The 24,131-nt window shown below is 35.7% G+C and overlaps 1 protein-coding gene across 5 annotated transcripts in view; it reads right to left on the reverse strand.

Annotated features, from left to right (window-relative positions):
* Positions 1 to 24,131, reverse strand: part of PTEN (phosphatase and tensin homolog) — an 87,587-nt gene that overhangs the window by 22,712 nt on the left and 40,744 nt on the right. For 4 of the 5 annotated variants that reach the window (XM_077874847.1, XM_077874851.1, XM_077874849.1 and 1 more), the window contains 3 exons: positions 15,319 to 15,363; positions 9,533 to 9,576; positions 7,413 to 7,651 (listed from right to left, as the gene is read on the reverse strand). In XM_077874847.1, the coding sequence (XP_077730973.1) occupies positions 7,413 to 7,651; positions 9,533 to 9,576; positions 15,319 to 15,363 (328 nt within the window). The remainder of the gene's footprint in view (positions 1 to 7,412; positions 7,652 to 9,532; positions 9,577 to 15,318; positions 15,364 to 24,131) is intronic. The other variant, XM_077874848.1, reaches the window with a different exon arrangement.

Here is a 24,131-nt window from a genome sequence, read left to right on the forward strand (position 1 = left end):
ATTAAGCTAAGTGCCAGACATTTTATATATACTAGAACTTTGTAAGACAGAGACTATCACTTCTATTTCAAGGATAAGAAAACAGTCCTGGTGCACATAATTATCCTGTTCAAAACCCAGACTTGAATCTAAATATGACTCTAATTCTAGAACTTTAAACTCCAATGTCCTGGGTTTTACTAACAGCACACAAACTTACAAGGTAATGCAAAAGAAGTCATGACCTGTTTGAGCACTGTTTTTCCCATTTATGAAGAGTCTCCAAAGTTTATTCTGGTGCTTTGGTTCCATGAAACTTATTGTAAGTAATGTATCAATAACAGTGCTGCATGAACCACAGAATCCTTCCAACTAATACAGAGCAGACCACTGGCACTGTTGTCTCTGTACCTCATCCCTTTCCCCCTTGGGAAGCTGTCATTCCCCCTGTGGTTTTGTGGAGGTGGGATGGGCTCTATTCTTCAGCATCAGATATATGTCCCAAGCCTCCAGCCGGAATGTTTGGTTCAGGGATGGGTGCATACTCGAATCCAGGTAAATCAGAACCTAATCTAGGAATTTCTGCTCTAATTGTAATTCCCCTCCTACTGCAGTTATTCAAGTAGACAGAATGTAAACCTGGAACGACTAGGAGTCATACCTGGCTATTATTTGCATAGTGCCTCCCTGAAAATAAAGCATACAGAGAGAAAATGGGAGAGCCGAGAGAGATTACCCATACCTGTTAGGCATCTAAGTCTGGGCCAGAGCTCTTTAGGCTATATAAGCCAGTATAAATGTCTCCTGTGTTTATGCTCCTTTGAGTTGGGCTTCTGTGAGTGGAAACTGAAAGAGTTCTAATGCATTATAATATAACTACTTTTTTTTTTCTTTTTTAAATTTCTATTTCTACTTTGGGGATCAAAATAATAAAGAGTAATAATTGGGACAAGAGAACAGAGCACTGTAGAAAGAATACTAGATTTGAGGTTAAGAGATAGTTTGAGTCATTACACAGACAGATGAAATGACCTCGGATAGACTGATCATCACAGATTTATTTGATCATTTATATCAGAATAGGTCTAAACTAAATCATTGCTAAAGTTCTTCAAGATATAAAAATCTTATAATTTAATGAATATGTAAATTGTATAAGAGGCTTAAATACCATGTATTAGAGGAACACAGTTTAGCCCAAAAGAATTAATATGTTAGAAAAAATAAGATTGTTATATTAGGAGTTGTTCTTTTTGTTTTGTTTTTATTGAAAATGAGAAGAATTAAAGTTTAAGTAAGGAGAAAAATGAGAAAATTTTAATAGGTTATCATATGGGGAAATTTAGTAAGTAACTAGAAAACATAACCTGACTATATCATCAGGACATAAAAATTCATTCCTCAGACAAACTAGAAAATTTCCTCTTCTTGGGATCACTCAGAATAAAGTTAATATTTATTATTTCTAGAAAGTTTAAGTCTTCATTACAGATAAGCTAATGAACTCAAGTACAGAGATCATAATATATATGAATTTTATCTCTAATAATTGCTTTGAAAACAAAACAAAAAAGAAATCAAGAGCTCAATTTTTTTCTCTAAGAGTTTAATCAAAGAAAGTAAGTATTAATGCTTACTTTACTTGCCACCATTCTAGAAGGGTGAGGAAAGGCAACAGAAAGAGAGAGGAGTAGCAGAAATTCTGGGTAAGTTTGTCATGTAGAAATTTTGCCTCTTTGAATTCAGATATTTGGGGAATCTTGCCAAAATATATACTTACAAGCACTAGCAGGATGCTTTATCTCTTTCATTCAGTTTACAATAAATCCTGTGGGTTAATGATCATTCTGATACGTAAGCGTAAGTAGAGACAGTGTGAGGCATAGGACTGGCAGGAACCAGCTCTGCGAGCTGCCCTGCACCAGGCTCTTTGGGGGCGGGGTGGGGGTGGAGGTGTATAGGGAACTGCTGACAGTGGCTTTTACTCATAAAGTAAAAGGATCAAATCTGCAAAGGAATGACTCTTAGGGAAGTGTAACATCGTTGCCTTCTTCTAAATTATTGAATGAAAGAAGGACTCTTCCTTCTCACAAGCAGTTACTGTGCCTTCAGAAAACATGCTTCCTTAGAGGAGGTGTCAGTTGTGCTCTAGCTTCTGCGCAACACTCCAAACTTGAAGTATTATTGGGGTATTACTAACACAAGGCACACTGTCCGGTCCGCTGGCACCAACCACTCGGCCATCTCATCTGTACCGAGCCTGCCGAGGGAATGGCAAGACTGCACCAGATGACTCTGAGAGTCCCTGCCAAGTCCACAAGTTCTCCGCTAAAACAGGACAACTGGCTCTTCTTTCTTCAAAACAAGAGTGGGTAGGAGTAGGGGATCAGGAGGTGGGAAAGGGTGAGGGGGACAAAGGAGGGATGTGGAGAAAGAGAAGGAGGAAAAGAAACAATAACCTCCAAAAAAAAAAAAAAAAAAAAAAAAAAGAAACAATAACCTCCGATATCACTATCACCAGAACACAACTTTCTTCTGAATGTTTCCCTATAGCTGAAATTAAGGATATAAGCAAAGTCACATTAAAGACAGTTTTAATAATATTAAATGCCATATAAATGGAAAAATTGATAAAATATATGTATCTCCTATAATAATGGTTCAGTTAAGATACTTACTTCCCTGGAAGACTTCCACAGTTGTGTAACAACAGCTTTACCATGTTCAGCTTAGCTCATTTCTCATGATGAAACTATACTTATTAAAGGTTAAAAACACATTATTTCACCAGCACCCTAACCATTAAATAAACATGTGATATATCTGGAAGTTTTCAGAAAATTAAATTGTCAAAGATTTAAAGGACACCCACAGCACTGTATTTACAAGACTAACAACTTCAAGCTGTCTTTATTCTCCTTAAGTTGGGTCCACTAAATGCCTGAGCGTCAGTTTAAAAAAAAAAAAAAAAAAAAAAAAGGCTATAAACTGAGGAGCCTTGTCAAAATAGGCCCATTTTGGGAGAGCGTGTCCCTATACAAGAGATTAATTCTGAACAGTCTCAAAGTTCCTTTGCAGCTCCAAGATAGCAGAGAACAAAGTTCAACAATGTGCAGGGGACTCAAATTTTACTCTGAATGCTATCAGTCACTGTTTGAATAATCCTAATCAAAGCACTTCATCTTTCTGGGCCTCTGTTTTATCATTTTTAAAATAAAAATTCCTGCCAAAAAAGGTTCATAATCTTACACCCATAATCTTTATCCCTTTAATCTAAGCTTTCTAACGCTGTTTCAGCATAAAATGCAAATGGAACCATCAGTAAAATATAGTCTCATCAACAGCATCTGCTCATAAATTTCTTTTTGTCTTTTTAAATATCCACAGAAATAAAGGTAGGAGCACATTAGGATACTGCTTTAGACCACAGCTGAAAAAAATTCCTCCAAAAATGGTCTGGGTATATTAATTAATCATGAACTAAATAAAGCACAACAGATCTTAATGATTTATTTTGACTCCAAGATGCTAAAAGTGATCAATTTTGTCTAAATTACTGAACTCTGAGTCTTTATACAAGAGCTAAATAATGTAACAATTTTACTGAGTACACACAGAACTCCATCCTCTGTTAGCCTGTTATCTTCTACTTGGGGTAGATTCAAACCTATGAGAGGAAGAAGAAAGCAGTGTGCCTGGAGCATTGTACAAAATACAACATACTGCATTTGATTTTCATAAATACTTCTCTTACTATCTTTTCACTCTGGCCCCTAATACACAACAATATCCCACGGGCCTTGCCAGTTTACCAAATCTCTCTTCACCTTTACAGAGAGATAGAATTGACCATATTTTCAGATTGTGAGGGCTACAATATCTTCCCAATGACAAATTAAAATATGTCCTCACTTTTTGACTATGAAGACTTTTCTTGGATCTAACAGAAACTGCTTACGCACCATTGGGTTTTACTTATATCCCTGAAAATGATGTGAAAGACTATCCCGAGTGCTTTTTATATGGCTAGTTCCCACTATCAGAAGCATTTAGTGAACTCTCCTGAAGAAGCATCTACATCAGACAGAGTGTGTATGTGTGTAGGTGAGTGTCTATAAGACGGAGGGAAGGGGGGGAAGAGAATGTGTGAGAGCACAGCTTAGTTAGGAAAGGTTACAGACTACTCTAAAAAAAAAAAAAAAAACCTTACCCCCCAACTCAAAATCCTGATTAAAACACTCTACAAGTCTGTTGGTTGTAATGCCCAAGAAACAAAAAAGTTGCAGCTGAATGTGGTAAAGGCAAATACTTTAAAAATGGTGGAACGTGTGTGTAGCTTGCAACAGAAAAGTTAAGACTGTTGCAGTATCTCTAACAAACAAACCTGCACATTCCAGAAAAACCAACCACTTTCTCTAAAACTATGAAGCAGGGCATGAAAGGACTGGAAATACCACTTCCCTTCAGTGTATGATGACAGCTTCTCAGTTTAGCCAGCTACTAGTTTTCATCAAATACATGCACGGTAACATAATCAAAGAAAAATACTTATTTTGGAGTCCTCTTTGGAAACCTGAGGGAACATTAACATCTTCAAAATGCTCCCAGAAAAGTTCTCCGGAAGAAATCTCAGTATTCTGTAGATAGAATACCTTAATATCTGGCAAAATATCTGGTTTGGTTGCTTTGGTAAAGATAGAGCTCTCTACATGTCACTGTGACTCAATCCTTTGTTCATCATTATGTATTGGGGTGCAAGACTCTATCATTGATCCTGGGAGAAAGCTTATTTATTATTGTGGAAGTATTCTACTACTTCATGAGTGCCAAGCCTTGAATCACAGCCTGTACAAGAGGATTTGTCATGAAAAATCTACTGTTATGAAAATAGCCAAATTCAGGAAAGCCAAGACTTTCAATCAAGGGCTTCTCAAGAGGTTTTGTCAAGAAGTGGGAGCAATTATGAAATGTTTCGCTACACATAAGTTCCCTAGTTTCAGAAGGATTTCTACGGCCAAGATTTTAACCGCTGTTAACTGGATAAAATACAAATTGATTTACACAGTTTAACTCTTCAACCTTGAAACTAAAATATGAAGTCATAATCCCTTCCTAACATAGTATTATGCCAGGATCTTGCCAAAAATGATCTCATTAACAGCAAAGAAAAGGATATAAAATTAACTTATCTGAAGAATCTTAGAGAATTATTTTTTGACATAAACCTACTTTCATCTGACAAAAGAATCTATAGATTCCATTTGTTCTTTCGTGAGATAGGGTTTTAAGCACTTATTTTCACCTAAAACAAAGTCAAAATGGATTGGACATCAAAGAAGACATAAAAGTTGTCAAGTCAAAGACGATGGCTTTTTAGTTTTAATGTATTGTTTAAAACCTAGGACCACCTGGGTGGCTCAGTTGGTGAAGCGTCTGCCTTCAGCCCAGGTCATCATCCCAGGGTTCTAGAATGGAGGGTCGCTTCTCCTTCTGCCTCTGCCCCTCCCCCTGCTTGTGCTCTCTCTTCTCTCACTCAGTCTTTCTCAAATAAATAAAATCTTAAAAAAAAAAAAAAAAATCTAAATAATAGCAGCCCTTTCATTAAAACTACTATTGGGCAGAACTAAAGCTTAATTTTGATTAATTTGTAACCATTTAGATTTATTCACTATCTTCAAGTAGTGGCCCTGCTTTTTCCATTAAAAAAGGGGACATAATTCTTATTTTCCACGTTAAAAAAAATTTAGTGTAATTAAAAACTGTAAGGAAAATTTTATGTTCATGTATATCATGCACATTTTTAGTGAGAGGCTATTTATAGCTTTCATCATATTTGTAGAAGGTATGTAACATAAATACTTTGAGAGCCATGGACTTAAATCTAGTGTTCTGGCTCCATATTACAGAGCTTCTCTATTTTTACTTTAAATTCGTTTTACTTGATTTCTTTCCCACAACTACCATGTCTACTGCTCATCAACCCTGCTCTAAACTCCTCCTACTGCTTCAGCAATTATACTCTGTTTATTTTTTCCCTTCATTCTGTTTTTCCCTGTGCTGCCCTGCATTTATTCTAAGTGTACAACAAGTGACCTTCTATATTTTTAATCAGTAAAAGCAACTGTTTCCTCGAGATGATGAAACGATGAGCCACAGTAAACATCTCAGGCCCAAGCCCCTCTAGAATCCACTCCACTGCTATCATCCCAGGGTGTTCACAACATAAAGAAATATAAGGCAATCTACCTTAATCAATATTCACTAAAATCAAGTATGAATATAATATTCAGTTTTATAAACTATCGCCAATATACAGCACTTGGCATCCTTAGATGTAATTTTAAAAAGTCACAAAGACAAAACAAGAAATGAGGAAGGAAAAAAGGAACCAGGAATCGATGCAACTACTCAGCTAAGATGGTTGAAATGATCACTTATCTTTGTTTTGAAGTTGAACTAAAGAGAAATCAGCCTAGGAGCACCTGGGTGGCTCAGTCGGTTAAGTGTCTGACTCCTGACCTCAATTTAGGTCTTGATCTCAGGGTCATGAGTTCAAGCCACATTTCCTTCCAAAAAGGAAGGAAGAAGTGAAAGAAGGCAGGCAAGTTATTGGAAGAAAACTTTCCTGATTGTAAACATTATGAAAACTAGAATAAACTCTGTACATAAAGTTGTGATGTCTCCCTCAGTAGCGGTCTCTAGGTGAGTTTCTCTATCTGGAGTGGTTTGGGTTTCTCCTTCTCAGAGACAGAGAAATGTACAAAATCTCTTCGCAAGAAATATAAACATATTGTGTTCACACTTGCCATCCAAAGAAATGAATCCCTTGAAAATCACTGTGAAAGTTCTCCCAAGTTTACGTTTTCCACTCAAACATACTTACACAGATTAAGTTTGTCACTGATTTAACACAGTTTTTATTAGCCTTCTGAATAAGAGAACCTTTGACTAATCTTAATATAACTACATTCATGAATATTCATATCAAAGAATAATTTTCATGTACTTATACAAGTAAAGATCACACTTTACTAGGTAAGAGCATTCAAGTTATTATCCAGACACTTTATTCTCAAGCAAGGTTCAGAAATACCAAGCTTACTTTTGATCAGTGTACTGCTTTTTTAAACGCTTTTTCAGGATTTTAGAGACCAAAATATGCTAGACAGTTAATGGGTAAGATTTACTGGCATGATATGAAAATGCTAGCATGAACAAAAAAATTAAAAGAATCAGTAATTTGCTAATATGACAGTTAAGGTAGTAAATGATTTAAATGTTCAGAATAAAGAAATAAGAGTTACCACAATAAACACCTCAGGCCCTCACTCTAGAATCCACTCCACTATCATCCATCTTTTTAAAAAACCTGTTTTCCAATAAATTCTCCAAGAAAGAAAAAAAAGAAAGAAAAAAAATCAAATATAACTTACCTTTTTGTCTCTGGTCCTTACTTCCCCATAGAAATCTAGGGCCTCTTGTGCCTTTAGAAATTTGCCCCGATGTAATAAATATGCACAAATCATTACACCAGTTCGTCCCTTTCCAGCTTTACAGTGAATTGCTGCAACATGATTGTCATCTTCACTTAGCCATTGGTCAAGATCTTCACAAAAGGGTTTGATAAGTTCTAGCTGTGGTGGATTATGGTCTTCAAAAGGATACTGTGCAACTGTGGTAAAAAGATAACCTCAGAATTAGAAAAAAGTCTTTCCTGAACTGTTTATTAAAAGTAGGTTAACTTTAGAAACATTGCATGTAAGCTTAACAGATGTTTAAAAGAAAAACGGAACTCCAGAGAAAAATAATTTGCTGTCTGATAATTTTCCAATTTTTGAATAGAAAATAGTCTCTCATTAATTCTTAAACCTACCACTAGAGAGAGAGGCTAAGCATTATTTTCCCCCACTTTAATGAAAGAGGAAACTTTGCAAGGAGAGGGAGCACACGTCAACATATCAGAGGGAAGAGGCAAACTCAAAATGAAATGGCACACAGGTTTCCTGTCAGGGCTCTCAATGCATTTTCTGACAAAAGGAGTCATAATATTTATAATACTACGTCATCACAAAATATATATTCCAGAGAAAGTATAAATAACCGATAAATCAATGATGGAAAGGATTGATTTTACACTTGATATAATAAAAATGCTAAGTGTGTTATTTAAGGATGGTCTGGCAAATGTTAGTGTTGTATACTATGGATTTTTAAAGGCATTTACAAAAGAAACTCAGAAAACTACTTACAAAAATCTACATAGTTGTAGTAAAGTTTATCTAATGAAGTTTCAGATCTTTTCATGTGGATAGTCATAAAAACCCCAAATTTCTCTGTTCCCTATAGTCAGAGCTAAGCATTTTCTTTTAACCTGCCTAGAAATAGTTTAGCTATATCACTATTAAATTTCTTCTTATTGGTCCCTGCCTCGGTTCCACTCTATTAAAATCCTTTACTGACATTTACTATATAGAATTACCCTCTGTGTCATCTAAATATGTGAAAAGTATGCCTTCTATCTTCCATCAAGTCACTGATAATGTGGAACAGGACTCAGTCCATTAAGTCCTCTGTTGTGTTGGGTGAGCCTGGGTGGCAGATGATGACAACTATCACGGGGAGTCACCGGGAAGGCCTGCACCTCAGCCTCGGCCCAGCTGCACTGGCATTCCATCTTCATCTCCCCAGAGGCACAGAAACATCCAGGAAACATTGCTCAACGTCTATTTACAGCTAGATACACCCTAACTAAAACACACTTCGCCTGGTAAGGAGCAGCCTAAATTCACAAAAAAGGAAAAATTCTTAGTGGATCTGTACTGGCTCTCAACCATTAATGCTTCTGAATTCTCAAAGCAGCTGTCGGAAAGTCCGTTCTGGCTTTTCAGAAGGCATCAATGGCAAGCACATCAACATGTAGCTCACGGAATCCAGCTTCTCTTTCTGTCACGGTAGCATCTGCCGGGCTTCTCTCTACTCTCCAGGTCTCTTATGGCTCAAAGGGTTCCACAAACAGAGATGGAAGTTCCTTTGTGGGCTCTCAGAGGAATTCACTATCCCTGGAGAAGAACCCATTCAAAGTAGCTCCTGCTCGCATCTGTCAGGTTCCTCTTATCCATATTTGTCACATACCCTTCTCCCTGACTGGCCCCTGTCACGGTTCCACAGTTATTAAGTGGCTCTGCTTTCTCTTAATCTCTTACTGCTACTCTGCTCTATCTATAATTTCTTACTGTTACACCAAATGCCTCCAACAGTAGATATAACCCTCTCTTCATTTTATTGTTAGTCTAGACATTTTTCCTAATTCTTACAGTCTACTCTGCTATTTAGTATTCCTACTAGTACTGGCAGGTTTATTTGGTAATTGCTTCCTACAACACAAGAACAAAATTACATTTGTTTTCCAAATTGTCAAAGACCATCTTTAAGACAAATATTTATTTACCTCACTTAATAATTGAGATTATTCATTACTGCTATGACTGTTAAGATTTAGTGTACTGGTTTTAAGTTATATAACATAATACATTACTCAGCAGTTAATACCTACCTCTGCAGTTAAATTTGGCGGTATCATAATGTCTTTCAGCACACCTAAAAGAAAAGTTTAAATGTGACCTAGTTATTTTTTGCACTGGCAAAAAAAAGTAACAAACATTTTCTGAACTGTTTTAATGGATCAGGCATCACACTGTTTTGTATTAACTATTTCTTTCAATCCTACAAATCCTATGAAGTAGGCAGTGTCTTTATCTCCATTTTACAATTAAGGAAATCAAGGCTTAAAATGTTAAGTGTATGCAATCATACCTTAGCTTACACACTTGCTTAAAAACTTGTGATGCCACAAATGCACAACACTGTAAATTCAGTTGCTGCATCTGTACCTTCAAATTTCATTTATGGCATTCTGCATGCTAAGGGAATTTATTTTTGATTTCACCAAGTATATACAAACAACTATTTTCAACATTGTCTTCAACTCAGAGTTGAACATAGTTTTCTCAAACTATTATTTTAAAAGCTATTATTTTTAAAATAGTAAAATAAGAGTAAAAAAAAGTAAAAGAATCTACTCAAAAACACTCACTAAAAAATTTTTAGGCCAGACCTTTCTCTCTTTAGAGAAGCCAAAGGTCATCTTTTTCAATAATCTCTCAGGTTAATGAGTTTTAATTAAAGTCTGAGAGTAATGAAAGAGTAATAAGTAAAATAAATCTACAACAGTAAAATGTTGACTCAGCATTACATATAGAATACTAAAATTTGTCTTTTTTAATGGCAGTGACATGTTTGTCATCATGTACTGGTTCACTCATGATTAATAGGTGTATTTATAAATATTAATAAGGCTCTGAAAGGGATCCTGTACTTTAGTTTGTGGTCAGCAAAATAATGGTAACTACAGCTACTAACCAAGTGAGATGTTTTTTAAAAAATTATTTCAAATAAAAAAAAATTATTTCAAATAAAAACTTAGCATTTTAAAACAAATAAAGGTCTACAATCCCTTAATCTCCAATTCCAAAATCCCAGAAGTTTGAGACATCTAACATTTTATGTTAAACTATGACAAACTCAATTGTAGCAGAACCTGAGTTTATGACACTGTATGCATTCTTCAACTAATACACTTAAAGAGTCAAACACTTCATGCTAGGTACTGCTACAAAGCCCACTGCTGTGTTATGTAATACAAAGCAGTATATGCTTCCATATTACCCTTCTGCAAGGGGAAAAATCCCGAATGCTGAAACACAACTGGCTCTAAGAGGTTCAAGCAAGTGATGGTGGTAATACATTTTACATTTAAGGAATTCTAAAAATATCTGTATAGTTCATCTACTTCAAACAGTTTTAAATCCAAATCCATATGAAAGTTGAATCATAAACAAATTAGAATCCACCAATTTCTAACTTGTCAGACCTGAAATAAATTGACTTTCATACTACTGCTTAAAACAAAGATTTTCCCCTTTTTTTGCATATTATAATTTAGTATATTGAGTTTTGCTCAAAAAAAACTTACTTAGTAATGCCATATGCACATTTATGTATCTTTGCTAAATAATTTCATACTTACTCATACACAGAACACAACAGGTAAGAGGAAGACTGACCAAGAAAATAGTCATGTTTTACATTTTCTTTAGTACAGACTAAAGAAGAGGTCTGATTAACAGTGAAGAATCCATAACAGAATATTTTATAAGGAATCATATAAAGATAGGATTCAGAAGGTGAGAGAGAAGGAGTAAGCTAGGAAATAATTCTAAGAAGCTGGTCTCATGGCAGCACAACAAAAAAAAAATAAACATTCTGACTTTCATGTAGCTTTAGTTCTCTAAAATTCCCATGCTTCTTCAGAAGCTCATGTTTGGTTTGATAAACATTGCTTAAGACTACCATCATAAACTGATTCTCAAATATTACTGGTAAGAGGAGGAAATGGAGGAGAAGTGGAAATGAGCTATTCCATGTCTACTAGATGTACACACGTTACAAAGGAGTTTCCATGTTTTTTAATTTCATAGTCACAACCATGTAACAGAAAATATAATCTCCATCTTAAACGTGAGAAAGCTAAGATTTAGAAGAGCATTAAAACCCTTGTCCCAAACTACAATATGCAAGTGGAAGGGACAGGACTCAAACCCAGTATCTCTGGTTAAAAAGTCAAAGTTTTTCCAGCACTGCTCCATACTTCCCATTTAAAATAAAAAATTGCCACCAACAGTTTAAAAAAAAAAAAGCAATAACAAATTCTACCCAAAATCAGCCTTCCTACAAGAGTAGTATTTGGCACAAAAGATAGAACAAAAAAGTGATCATGAAAACATGAAAAGGTTATGAAAATCTCTACAGGTATGGATACTGGGGCCAGTAGTGATGGAAGCGATCTGGAGGAAGGGTTGCTAGGGTAAGAATGATGACTCTTCTTAACTGACAAGTCTCTCAACAAGTCTTCATTACAAACCAAAATTGAAGATACATAAATGGAAAATGGGATTTGACTGAGACAAGTATTAGGTAGATCTGACCATTTATACTTCCTTATAATTAAAATTCAATTTAAAAGATACCACTTTAAAAAATCTTCACCTTATATTGGCTTACATGAGACAAGAGAGATGAAGAAGCATTGAAAGAGTTTTTAATGAAGCAGGAGACAGAAGGTGAATGAAGAGAGAAGACTACTAACAGGAAAAGCTTCCAGAGAAATGAGACTTGCCAAAGACTCAGCCAGATAAGTAAGTCTCCTCTGTAACTCTCTTCAACATCACTAGCCCAGCTTACAAAAGAAAACTTAACAGGTAAAAATTAACAGCTAAAGGTTCTTCACCTAATGACCGAGAGCTATATGCCAAACAGAAAACACGATGATATACAGTAACCCTTTTTTATTTTTTTTACAGTAACCTTTTTAGAACAAATATCCAGTGATCATTTAAGCTTCTCAAAAAGAAAGGCAAGAACTGTATTACACCTCTATCCCCATCCCCCCCCTTCCTCTACCCCCACCGGCCTAAAGGTTATAGAGAGGAACTTACAAAAAATGAAATACACACACTTGCACAAAACAAACTAATTTACTAAGTATCATCATACACGAATTTAATTAATGATATGATGCTAATTTTGTCCTTTCTTAAAATAATTTACTAAATGTTTGATAATATAAAGACATAAACAGGTAGTCAATTATTAAAAGTCCGTATTAAGAACTGTTCTTCACCCACATGTTATAACGGTCATAAAAGGTTTAATTTACCATTAAATACATGTCTAGTGTACATATCTTAAGACTTTTCAATTTATATATGTTTGCAAAGGCATACATCACACGTAATTAACATCCCCAAAATAAAAGAAATAAAATAGAAACATCTGCTGCTTGCCAGACCCACCTACCCAGAGCCAGAAATACAAACAGGGTAGAAAGAAGGTGAAGAATGAAAAGTGACATCAGAACTCAAAACATGCCACAACCTGGTAGTTCCAGAAATTTCTGAAGTAACATTTCCGGGAGGTTAAAACAAACAATGACAACGACGATGACAACAAAACCAGAAAGGGAAGACTGGCAGAAACAGTGGGTGGTCTGCTACCATATGTACCTGTGTGACCTTGTTCAAATCACTTAACCTCTCTATAGGCCTCAGATTCCCCATCTGTAAAATGAGAAGGTTGGACTAAATGATCTCTTTCAGGTACTTTCCAGTTCTGAAAGTCTATGAGTCCGTTTAGTGGAGTGGGGAAGGGGAGCCGAAGTGTACAGGTATACACACACACACCAGAAGCTACTCTCCACTAATAACCAGACAGTTCATTAACTCTGGGGTCCAATGTTTAGAAATACAAAAACAAACGGGCAGCCAAGTTCCCAGACCAGCTCCCGATGCCACCTTTAACATGATAATGTTAAGTGAACCACAGAAGTGACAGTGCAACCCTGCGTCCTAAATTCTGGAAGCAGGAAGCCACTGAATACAGGAATGAAAAGAATTTCCTTCCCTTTCTTTGGATATAATGTTAAACTCGAATAAAATTTTTAAAAAGGTAGAATTTGTCTTTGTATCTTTCTACCTTCCTTCTGGGACTCTAAATGCCTCATCTTGAGAGTCTGAACCTGACATGACTCACTTAATGGACTGCAGCTTTTGACAATTTTTGTCTTGGGCTTTTTTTCTTTTTTTAAACTTAACTTCTGAATCTAGTTTTTCAAAAAGTATAAAGCTTTGTGGTTTTTATTTTCCTCCACGGAAACATTCTGGCATCTGCAACAAGGTTTGTCAAAGGAGCTTAATCAGAATGAGAAGAAGATATATGCACGGATCATTTGGACCTGGGGCCCATCTACAGTCACGTCTCTGCAGCACCTTTGTCTTTCACTTTGTTCCCTGTCACCAGCACAACCTACACACACACACACCCCATAATCTGACCATCACACACTGATTATCTGCCATATTCTAAACACTACAACATGCCAACAAGCCTCTTCCATGCCATCCACTCTGCCCACGATGCCACGCCCTTCCCCACTGGGAGGCCTGCAGGACAGCCTCTGCAGATTCTTTCACCCCAGCTCCAACATGCCTTTCTTTATTGAAAACTTTCCTACAGAATACAAGTACTATTTCCACTGTTCTCCGCACAGCTCTCTTCTTTACAACAGTTCCTTCTTCTGCAACACCATGTCCACCTATCACACCAGACTATAAACTACACAGACTGAAACTGTATCTTATTCACCTCTTCCATCAACAAGTTTTACGTTTTAGGATGTCTACATGTGGCAAACACAGCATTAATGTTTGCTTCTTTGTGAATCTATGGAAATTAGTGAAAACTCATCAGGAGAAATAATAATGGCGTCTACCTCACTCTCAGGTTTTCTAAGGTCTTACCAGGTCTTATCAGAACAAGGCACATACAACCTTCTATCCTTTTTAGTGATGATTTAAATGCCCCCTGAAGGCAGAAGAGGATCTTGCTCTTACATTGGATAAATAAATTCTACAGAAACTGTGACAGTGAATTAGGAAACATAACTTCAGATTAAAATTTTTCCTGTTGCATAATTTACAGACATCATATAGGAAAAATAAAAACCAGATAGAAAAATAACACATTTTATATATCATTTTTTAAAAGGTAGAAAATGGTTATTTTGGGAAGGAATAATAGTCTTTTAAAGGCAAAAATGATAAAATATTTTCTTCCCATTTTTTTGTTCTTTTTTTTCCTTTTCACATCCCTACTCACAAAGTCAGAAAGAAAAACAAAAGGTTAAAGATAAGCTAGCTGTACCAAAGCAGGCAATCCTTACATCCCTGCACCAGACAAGACAAACCACCCAATTCAACAATTTTACGTGACTTATTCATGTTATATACAGTTACAGAATAACTTATGTTATATACAGTCATTTCAATCAAATGACCCAAAGACATTAACAAAGAATAAACAAAACTATACCCACTCTGAAGCGTACCTCCATGGAAGATGTTATTACTACTTTAACAGAAAAGCTCTCCTGTGAATTACACTTCAAGTTACTGCATGGTTATTGGCTCAAAGATGGGCTAGATGCCAAGTCATTTAAAGCAGATCAAGTAACGCGAATGTATGCCAACATTGTTTTGACCTCATCACTACACTTTCAGAATGACCTAACAATGCTCTTAATCAGACTTCTTGGACTAATTGTTTTAGGAACACAATTCTGTTAAAATGTATCTTTAACTCTACCTGATTCTACAAGGAAATAACTTTCACTTAATAGTTATTTTAGAAGATATTTGCAAGCATACAAATAAAAAACATACTTACAGATTGTATATCTTGTAATGGTTTTTATGCTTTGAATCCAAAAACCTTAAAACAAAACAAACAAACAAAAAGCCACCATTAACAAAAATGAGCTAACATTTGAAATTACATTTATACTATTGAGAAAACCTAAAAAAGATTCCATTTTTCCTAATCTCAAATACCATTTAAGAAAAATATATAAATAAATTCCAATAAATATTCCCTTCATGGGCTTACTCTAGTAATCAGGTCATCCTTAAATAATTATTACATTACACAGATTTATACAATCTGAAGTAAAGCCAGAGCTTTTCATAGAATAAATATTTTCATAACCTTCTTCTCTTCGTTCTAACATTATGAGGTTGGGTATTAAGAAATAAGTTATTTAAAAGGTAGTGTTAGCACTTAGCTCAAGTTCACCTAGCTCATACAGATGTGTGAGAAACAGGTGCAATCGAGTAATCTTAAAAATAACCCTGAAAATTAAGCCATCATTTTCTTTCAAACTAGAAATCTTTTCACATTTGAAAGATGCAAGTAGTAACTATTAACTCTATACAAAGTTCATTAAGTACTTTCACATATATCTTCTCAGTCGACACTCAACAAATATCTGAGAGACAGAGTGTATCCACATTTTACAAATGAGGAAGTAGGTGTCAAAGAAATTACAAAACTTGCCCAAGGTCATACAGCTAGTTAAGTCAGAGAATCAAGACCAAAGACCTCTCCCTCCAAACAATTAAGAAACTACACCAGAGCAACAATTACAGCCAACAAAAGTACTTCCCACGTGTTTTTTTTTTACCATATTCAAGTCCTTTACACATATAAATATGTTTACTCTTAGGAGGTAGGTAATGGAGGAGAGGAATAGAGAACAGAATAAAAAGATAAAAACAAAAGAAAAGATTTAAAAAGATTTAAAGTCCAGGAGTTTCAACACATGAATAGGAGTTCCAGAAAACAGAAAACATAAGGAGAAGAAATTCAAGATACAATTTAAGAATACCACCCTAAACTGAAGGAATTTCCAAAATCAAAAGATACAATGAGTATTCAGCAAAAATGATGAAAATAGACCCAAATACAGGCATGTACAGCTCAGTGAAATTTCTGAATACTGAAGAGATAAACACAGAACCCTAGAAGAAGCGGGAGAGGAAAAGGTTTCATAAAAAGAATCTGGACTATAAATCAAGTGTGAATATATAATAAAGGCATTTTTAAATGAGAGAAGTCTCAGTAATTTTGCTGCCTACATATTCTCTCTCAGGAAGTTACTAGAAGACATGTTCCACCAAAACAAGGGTGGGAAACCATGAAAGATGACGATTCCAGGAACTGAAGAGTCCAACTCATGAGAAGGGAAAAAGGAATCCCCAGAATAATGGTGAAGGAAAGGAACATCCATCCCAAGCAGACAGTTATACCGCAAGCCTAGTGAACAACTGACCCAGATCAGGATGGATCAGAAGGCTCCTTCTGAAGAAGATTAAATCAACATAATGCCAAATATGCTGGAACATGTTGAGAGATTTATACAGTTTAGGGTTAAAGTTAAGAACATAGAAACTAAAGAAGCAGAGAGAGAAGGAGAGAGAGAGAATTTTAACTCCAAGGATAACAAAATGTTCAGGAAAAAACAGTTTATACTACTTCACTTAACTGTAAATAGCATTTATCTAGTAATAATCACATAAAAACCCAAATCTGATATAACCAAAAATACAATACTACTAGAAGGAGGGCTGAAAATATGTATGTAGTTGGGTAGAGGGGAAAAAGAGTTCATAAATTTGGATGTGAAAAATCATGCCATACAGTAATATGCGCATTACTTGTAATTTTGCCACTAAGTGAAATGATGCATTTTTAGGTCACTGTATAACTATTGCAAATGTCAAAATTTATTTACAATCAACACTTTAAAGTAAGTCCTTAGACTATAAATAGACTTTGTTTAATGTGTTAACTATAGTATTTTATCAGATATTTGCTTTTTAATATTTTCTGTACGATTATAACCAAAATGAACGTAACAGTGACTTTCTCTTATATCAACAAAACATTCTCTAACGGATTTAGTATGACAAGATGAGTTCCTCTTATTTCTGCAGAGTCAGGCCCTCCTTCCATAAACCACTCAGCAGTTTCTAGAACAGGCTCGTTCCTTGCATGAGCACTGTTTCATCAAGGGCTTCAGGTCACTAGTATTTTTTTTTTAATGGTATGCTTTCATGTTTTCATTCCTTGATACGCATTCCTATCAATATTATCTTTTATTTAAATTTATTGAGAACATGTATTAAGTAACTGAAATTGCTCTTGCTTCCCTAGAATAAGATGATTTATGAACTACTGTCTCTGCTATCAAAGTAAGAAAAGAGTAATCAACTAGATTATCAGTGAGAATAAAGTTTAGCTGCGAGAAACAAAAGGGAGGGGGCCTCATAAACAAATACGCTACTAAATATACTAAATACACTACTCTCTCACATAAATTTCAGGATTAGTAGTCTACAATTGGTTGGGTAGATTTGTTTCATCAAGGACTGGAGCCCAGGACCCTTCTATCATATGCTCAGCCAACATGATAGTCCACAGTCCAAAACAATGTGCCATCATATACATAGCAAGAGCAGACGATAAAGGAAAGTTCCTTCAGGAACTTCACTTCTACTTAAAAACAACAGACCTCAAGTTATTACATTATCAAATCCAGCCACAGGGAAAGCTGAAATTACCACGGGCATTCTGGGAAAACATGTACACAGCAAACAAAACAAGCATTCTATTAATGAAGGGGAAATGAAGATGATCACTGATTTTCTCTAGTTTTTCTATTCTCTAACTTCAATTATCTCTAATCTTGATTTCCTTCTGCAAAACAAAAACAAATGACTAATATTAGTATAACAGGTGTACTTCTAATCCTAACTTAAAATCACTCTAAGAAGGGAGTCCATTTGCCAAAAAGGGACAATGGTATAAAAGACTAAGAATTCTTGCTAAGGGGCAGAGGGAAACAAAGGAAATTACTACTTTGTGGTTCTGGTGGTGGTGGAGAATAAACCCTAGAGAACAATGTTTCATTCTAATATTTCACGTGTACTTTTCTTTAAATATTTAAGGTATGTGTCACTTTTTACGATTTTTTTTTTTTAAGATTTTATTTATTTATTCATGAGAGAGACAGAGACAGAGGCAGAGACACAGGCAGAGGGAGAAGCAGGCTCCATGCAGGGAGCCCGACGTGGGACTAGATCCTGGGTCTCCAGGATCAGGCCCTGGGCCTAAGGCGGTGTTAACCACTGAGCCACCCGGGCTGCCCTGATTCTTCTGTTTAGCCCGCTTCTTCAACTAACCAAAGCAGCACTGATTTCTGCTAAGACGACTTCGATTCAACTATGAATATATTACAGAAAAAAGTGGTGCTACACACTCTTGGACTCTTGTCTTGTACCCTCTTATCAATCCCTATGCCATTTGTACTTTGGGAATTTTTCTTTAAACTGAGATAAAATTTATACACGGTGAAAACAGATCTTAGGTATACAACCAACTCAATCAAGACACAGAATACTTCCACCGCCCCAGAAAATTCTCTCACGTCCATTTGCAGTCAAACCGCACTAAGCTCCCAAGGCAGCTAATATTCCCATAGATTAACCTGTCCTATTCTTGAACTTCATATAAATGTAATATATGTAATATATATGTAATATATAATATGTAGTCTTTTGTAACTGGCTTCATTTAATCTAATGTTTTACAGATTTATCCCTGTTACACGTACCAATAGTTCATTCCTTTTATTCTAAGTATGATTCCATTGTGTGGCTACACAATCATTTGATGGATATTTATGATGCTTACAGTTTGGGGTTATTATGAATAAGTATATAAACATTCTTGTGCAAGACTTGTGGGGACACACATTTTCTTTGAGTAAATAAGTAATAACTCGAAGTGGAGTTGCTGGGTCATAAGGTAGATAGGGTAGGTGTATATTTAGCCTCATAGGAAACTACTAAAGAATTATACCATTTTACAATCCTATCTGCATTTTAAGAGTTCCAGTTGCTCCACAGTCTCATCAATATTTGGTGCACAGTCTTTCCAATGGATATAAAATGGTATCTTTCTTTTTTTAAAGATATTATTTGTCAGAGAGAGAGAACACAAGCAGGGGGAGCGGCAGGCAGAGGGCAAAGCGGGCTCCCCGACGCAGAACTCAATCCCAGGACCCTGGTATCATGACCTGCGCCTAAGACAGACGCTTAACTGACTGAACCACCCCGGCATTCCTATAAAATGGTATTATTGTGGTTTTAAATTTCCTTTCCCTGATGACTGATATTAAGCATATTTTCATTTGTTGATTAGCCATTTTTATACCTTCTTCTTTGAAATGTCTGTTCAAGTCACAGGCTCATTCCCCAACCCACCCCCAGTTGGATTAACTGGTTTTTTATTATTGATTTATGGAAGTCTTTTATATATTCTGGGTAAAGGTCTTTTATCAGATATACACATTGACATAAATATTTGCTCCCTATCTATGACTTGTCTTTTCATTTCCTTAATAATGTGTCTTGACAATCAACAATTTTAAATTCTGATAAAATCCAATATATTAAATTTTTCTTTTGTTTAGAATTTTGTACTCTAAGAAATCTTTCTCTATCCCTAGAGTTCACAAAAATACTCTTATGCTTTCTTCTTGAAGCTTTATCCTTTTAGCTTTTTCTCAGTTTGCATTTTAATTTGGTTCAAAATTCAAAAATTTAGATAAATGCTAAGGATAACTGGGATAACCGAGACAAGAACAAATTATCTGAAGAACAGTAACTATAAAATTCAGAAAACAACAACTCATTGCTAAATGTCATATCTTTTCCTCCAAGGGTTCTTGTTTTTGGGGGGGGAGAAAAAATGAATAAGCAGGAAATGATCTGCAAAACATAATTTTCTCACAGAAAGCCTACAATTTAAATGTGAGCAGAGAAAAAGGTGTTTTGAAGGATTAAAATTCACTTTTAGTTCATTCTGGGTCTATAACGTTAAGTAATCCAAATACATAAATAAGTAAAGATACACACATCCTATAGCCCAATCCAGGGAACACGATTCACACGTGGCAGGCCTGCACACATTCTGAAGTGAGGTCAAAATACCAAAATGGACACAACAGTTATCAAAAGTTCTCAGGGAGAGAACTTTCACTATACACACACCTTCAACATTTCTGCAACTGTGCTGTCAAGACTTAAGTGTACACTACTTTCAAAAGAAAAAAAAGTTTCCTGTCCTACTTTATTTTCCAAATAAGTACAGAATTGAAGTTATATATCACATTATTTTACCTTCAAAAAGTGGGCTTGATGAGCTTAGAAATCCAACTGCTTTTGAACAGTGTATTTTAGTTTACCTAAATATTTTTATATACTATTTTTGAATTAGAAAAAAATGGAAACCAGGTTTTTTTAAGTGTGACAACAGTCCTCGAGAAATAGTTTTAATGAGATTCATACAATTCTTGTTTATAAAGACTCACAAGGCTTTTTAAAAATTATATCTTCATTCATACTGAGCCTGTCCTGAGGACATTTAAAAAAACTATTAGCATATACTATCACAAAACCGCAAATCTGATCTCAGTGAAAAACAATGATTAACTAACAAAACAATTTGTTAAAATGCTGATAAATGCTCTTTAAATCCCTCATACAGGCACAGCCATAAAATAAAAAGCCCAATTTTTAATTCCATCATGACACTTACTGTGTTACTTCAGGTGCCTAAAATATTATATTCAAACCCAGTTTTTCATTCTCTTTTAAATTACAAGTATTATTTATCAGAGGCACAAGTGCTGAGAATTTCTGCTTCCCACTCCTACATTTTCCTACATTCCACTCATGAAGTACTGAGAACTTACTAAATAAATAGCCTTAATGATTTCTTTTAACATGCATTTTTTAAAAAGATTTTATTTATTTATCCATGAGAGACACAGAGAGAGAGAGAGGCAGAGACACAGGCAGAGGGAGAAGCAGGCTCCCTGTGGGGAGCCCAATGCAGAACTTGATCCCAAGACCCCGGGATCACGCTCTGAGCCAAAGGCAGAGGCTCAACCACTGAGCCACCCAGGTGCCCCTAACATGCATTTTTAAAAAATCACCTTAATTCTAGAGGTGACCTTTCATAAAATTAAATATTGCACAAAATAATACTGATTGGTCTAGTAAACAGAAATACACTAGAAATGGCAAATAGGCATCTAGGTGGTGGTGGTGGTGGTGGTGGTGGTGGTGGTGGTGGTGGTGGCCGCCGCCGGAGTGGCTTGTTGGTTTGCAAAATCAAGGCTATTAAAACAACATCCAGGTTAGAGGCTGGGGAAGAATAAGAAAATGATTAGCAATATCTACCATCAGTCAGGAAGAGAGAATATGTAAAACTTTTCACCTGCTTTTGCCATTTCTGGAAAAAAAAATTAATACAAATTTATGGGTAAAATTCAGTAAAAAGCAGAAATTAAACATTATAAATTACTTTATAGTATGTAAGTTTATTGTAACCAAATTACAGGTGTTAAATAAGCTGGCTCTTAAAATCTTTTTATATTGATCTTCAGTATTAAGGGGTCATCTATTATAAATTTTCTTGTAGTGGCATGTATATACTTTTGACTATTACAGAGCATCTGGAACAGGAATGATCTTCTTGCTACAAGCAAATGTAAAACTGGGCAAAATGTAGGAGGTAACGATTTTAGGCACTAAACAGAAGGCAGCACAGGTTTGTGATCTTTCAGAATAAAGAAACAAGGTAACTCCCATGACTGCCTTACTTTCAGTGTTGAGGCTCTCTTCTGACACAGCAGAAGGCAACAGAACAAATGGAACAAAGGTTTCACTGAGGTAAAAGGCAGAGATTTGAGTTTGGGGTGTTAAGGAAGCTAAAGTTTGTGGAACAGAATAGTAGAGAAAAGGAATTGAACAGGAGAGCCTCAGAAGTCTGCAGAGAAATTCACCTCTGGTCCTTGGCCAAGGGTTGGGATGCATATATGCAGGATCTGAAAGCATAATGGAGAGGACACCAGAGATAGCAGAGCCAGGAGGAGACGTTTTGGCCCAGCCAGAATGGACAGACTTCATTTTAAGGACTCCAGGTATTCAGCTGAGACCCCAGAAAGGCCACACCTTGGAACTGAGGATCATGCCCTAAGACAAAAGACAAAACTGAAATAGGCCTGCCTTAACAAAGAAAAACCAAGCCTGATGAAACCAGAAGATTAATCGTTAATTTAAAGGACTGCCAAGAGGATCCCTGGGTGGCTCAGAGGTTTGGCGCCTGCCTTTGGCCCGGGGCGTGATCCTGGAGTCCCGGGATCAAGTCCCACATTGGGCTCCCTGCATGGAGCCTGCTTCTCCCTCTGCCTGTGTCTCTGCCTCTGTCTTTCTCTGTGTGTGTGTGTCTCATGAATAAAGAAAATCTTAAAAAAAAAAAAAAAAAAAGGAAACAAGTGGATTCAGTCACATTAAAAAAACCCTACACAACAGACAAAAACACAGTAACAAAAAGAAAATAAATAAATAAATAAATAAATAAATAAATAAATAAATAAAAATAAAGGACTGCCAAAATGAAACTCAACAACCTTAAAGAAAGTAACAATCCAGACTCCCTACAATATATCAGTCATGACATTCAACATACAATTAAAATTTATTAGACATGCAAAGCAGAAAAACATGACCCATAACCAAGAGAAAAAAGCAGTCAATACAAACCAATTCCATGATGAATCAGATGTTGGAATTAGCAGATAGGGATCTGAAAGTAGCTATTATAAATACATACACGAATGTAAAGGAAGATGATTACAGTAAGTGAATGGATGGAGAGTCTCAACAAAGATACAAAAACCATAAAAGACAGACATTCTAAGCCTCACATGTTCAGTCTGGAAAGAAACATCTACTCTTAACAGAAGACTGGGGACTGCAGATGTGGCCAACTGCGTTTTTCAAGAATGACTGCATCCTGCATCCCACATCCCACATGGCTCTCCATTCAACCTAACTTTAACACTTTTCCCATCGACGATTTTTCAAGAGCTAAGAGATAATCCACTGAAGGGTTTTTTGTAGACTAAATCTATTCTAGTGAATTAAATTCAAGTCTTACGTTAAAGCTTGAGAGTCATTCTGTTTCTTGAAGGCGAACTGGTATATCTCTGCTTGGTGCCAATACATAATGATACAAAAGCTTATATTATTAGAGCATTAGATTATTTTCAAAAGCTTGGAGAATTGATAAAAATTCATCTTACAAATATTTATCGAGCACTTCTGTGACAAGCACTACTGTAGATACAGTGTAGTACTGACAACTACAATCATAATAACAAATGCTCCTAGCAGTTTGAGAGAAACCCAGAAGCAAAAGCTCTTTAAGGTACCTCATTCAGAAAAGAGCCTAAGAATACTGGACAGTCCCTACTAATCCAAAAATAGATAAAAAAGAAAAATACAAATTTGAAAAGAAAAAAAAACAAAATAATTGCTTATTTGCTACATTTTTCTGTAGCTAACTCACTACTTGGCACCATATTTACTTCTGCTGTATTCATGTTAAATTGAACTTTGCTCTTAGAACTCCAATATACCTATAGCTGCTACTGCTACTACTAAAACATGAAGTTGGGTTGCTGCTTTCCTTTTCAACACAGGAGTCATCTTTGCCTTAATCCCATTAACACAGGCAAGCTCCAAACATTCTAATCCGTAACTATTTTCTCCTAGTCATCTTCAGGTTGA

Source organism: Canis aureus, chromosome 27 (genome assembly GCF_053574225.1).
Source record: "Canis aureus isolate CA01 chromosome 27, VMU_Caureus_v.1.0, whole genome shotgun sequence".
In the NCBI taxonomy this organism is placed as follows: Eukaryota; Metazoa; Chordata; class Mammalia; order Carnivora; family Canidae; genus Canis; species Canis aureus.